The 1109-nt window shown below is 48.9% G+C and overlaps 1 protein-coding gene across 1 annotated transcript; it reads right to left on the bottom strand.

Moving 5' to 3' along the window:
* Nucleotides 1-295: 295 nt before the first annotated feature.
* LOC104497170 (general transcription factor 3C polypeptide 5-like) lies at nucleotides 296-940 on the bottom strand (the record flags this gene model as incomplete). The annotated part of the gene is made up of 2 exons (XM_010140384.1): nucleotides 296-494; nucleotides 718-940. Coding segments are annotated over 2 exons (422 nt in total), but the record flags the coding sequence as incomplete, so codon positions are not given.
* Nucleotides 941-1109: the final 169 nt, after the last annotated feature.

Genomic DNA, 1109 nt, shown 5'->3' with positions numbered 1-1109 from the left:
GTGCCTGCCTCTGTTGTGCCAAATCAGGAGGGGTAAAGCAGAACAGGGCAGCAGCTTAAACAGCTGGAATACATGAGTGATGTTATTTAGTGCTGCTCTGATGCTTCGAGAGCAGAGATCCTACAACAACAGTGAGATAAGAATGAATTGGAGGTATTTTCAAGTGGTGAAAAAGTAAATCTTAACCTGAAGGCTTGTCTGTTAGAAGTATATATCACACCAGCAAAATGTTTCCCTGTCCGTCCATTCCCAAACCAATGCAGCTACTTCCTACATTATGAGAACAGGCACTAACCGGTGTTGTATATCTGGCCGATAAAAATAGTCTACAGGAGTGTCCAGACGTGAGAAAATTGGTGGCGGGATGTAGAGAGGTAATTCTCTATTGAAAAATTCCTCCTTCTCTGGTTTGAGCATTAGGACTTTGTCATACATGGAGGTTTGTTTGCCATCGCGACCAGAGTGCATTGCCAGGTACTGGAAATCGGACATTCCTGTGAGAAACATAAGTTAAAACATTGTGAGGTTCATTGTGAACATCGCGACAGTCCTTACCACACTCAACATTCAGGAGCAGGAGTCTGGTAAGTTTATGAAAGGTTGCTCAGCAAGGAGACTTGGTTGTCCTTGCAGTCCTAAACTCTTAGAGGGAAACACTTGCCCTTCCCAGCACACACACTCGTCTTTAAGCCACACGGACACAAACCCAAATATTACCTTGAAATTTGTAAACGGTGGCGACAGTCCCAAGAATTTCCATTTCAAACTGGATTTCTTGCTGGATTTGTTCTTCACTGTCCAACTGCTTCTTCTTCTTGGTCCTCCTCTTCACCTTGAGCAGCATGGTGGAGGTGGGGAAGCGATTGGCACACACGGGATGGCAGTAAGGGTCCTTGGGGCGGAAATACAGCTCCAGCCTTTTGGCAGGGTCCGCGTAGATCTGTCAGCAAGGGCAGGCACGGTCTCCGTTAGCATCGCACCGGCTCGGCCCGTCCCTCCCCGGTCTCTGTCTTGCACTGGCCCCCGGACCCACACCCTCAGCCCCGGGCACCAGCTGTTTGCCCTCTTGATGCCTCAGGCATATGAATCCCTGCCCCACCAGCACACCG

The sequence above is a fragment of the Buceros rhinoceros genome, unplaced genomic scaffold (assembly GCF_000710305.1).
Source record: "Buceros rhinoceros silvestris isolate BGI_N320 unplaced genomic scaffold, ASM71030v1 scaffold33777, whole genome shotgun sequence".
Taxonomy (NCBI): Eukaryota; Metazoa; Chordata; class Aves; order Bucerotiformes; family Bucerotidae; genus Buceros; species Buceros rhinoceros.
Note: the sequence above shows the minus strand (reverse complement) of the source record. Positions and strands in the feature narration are given on the sequence as shown.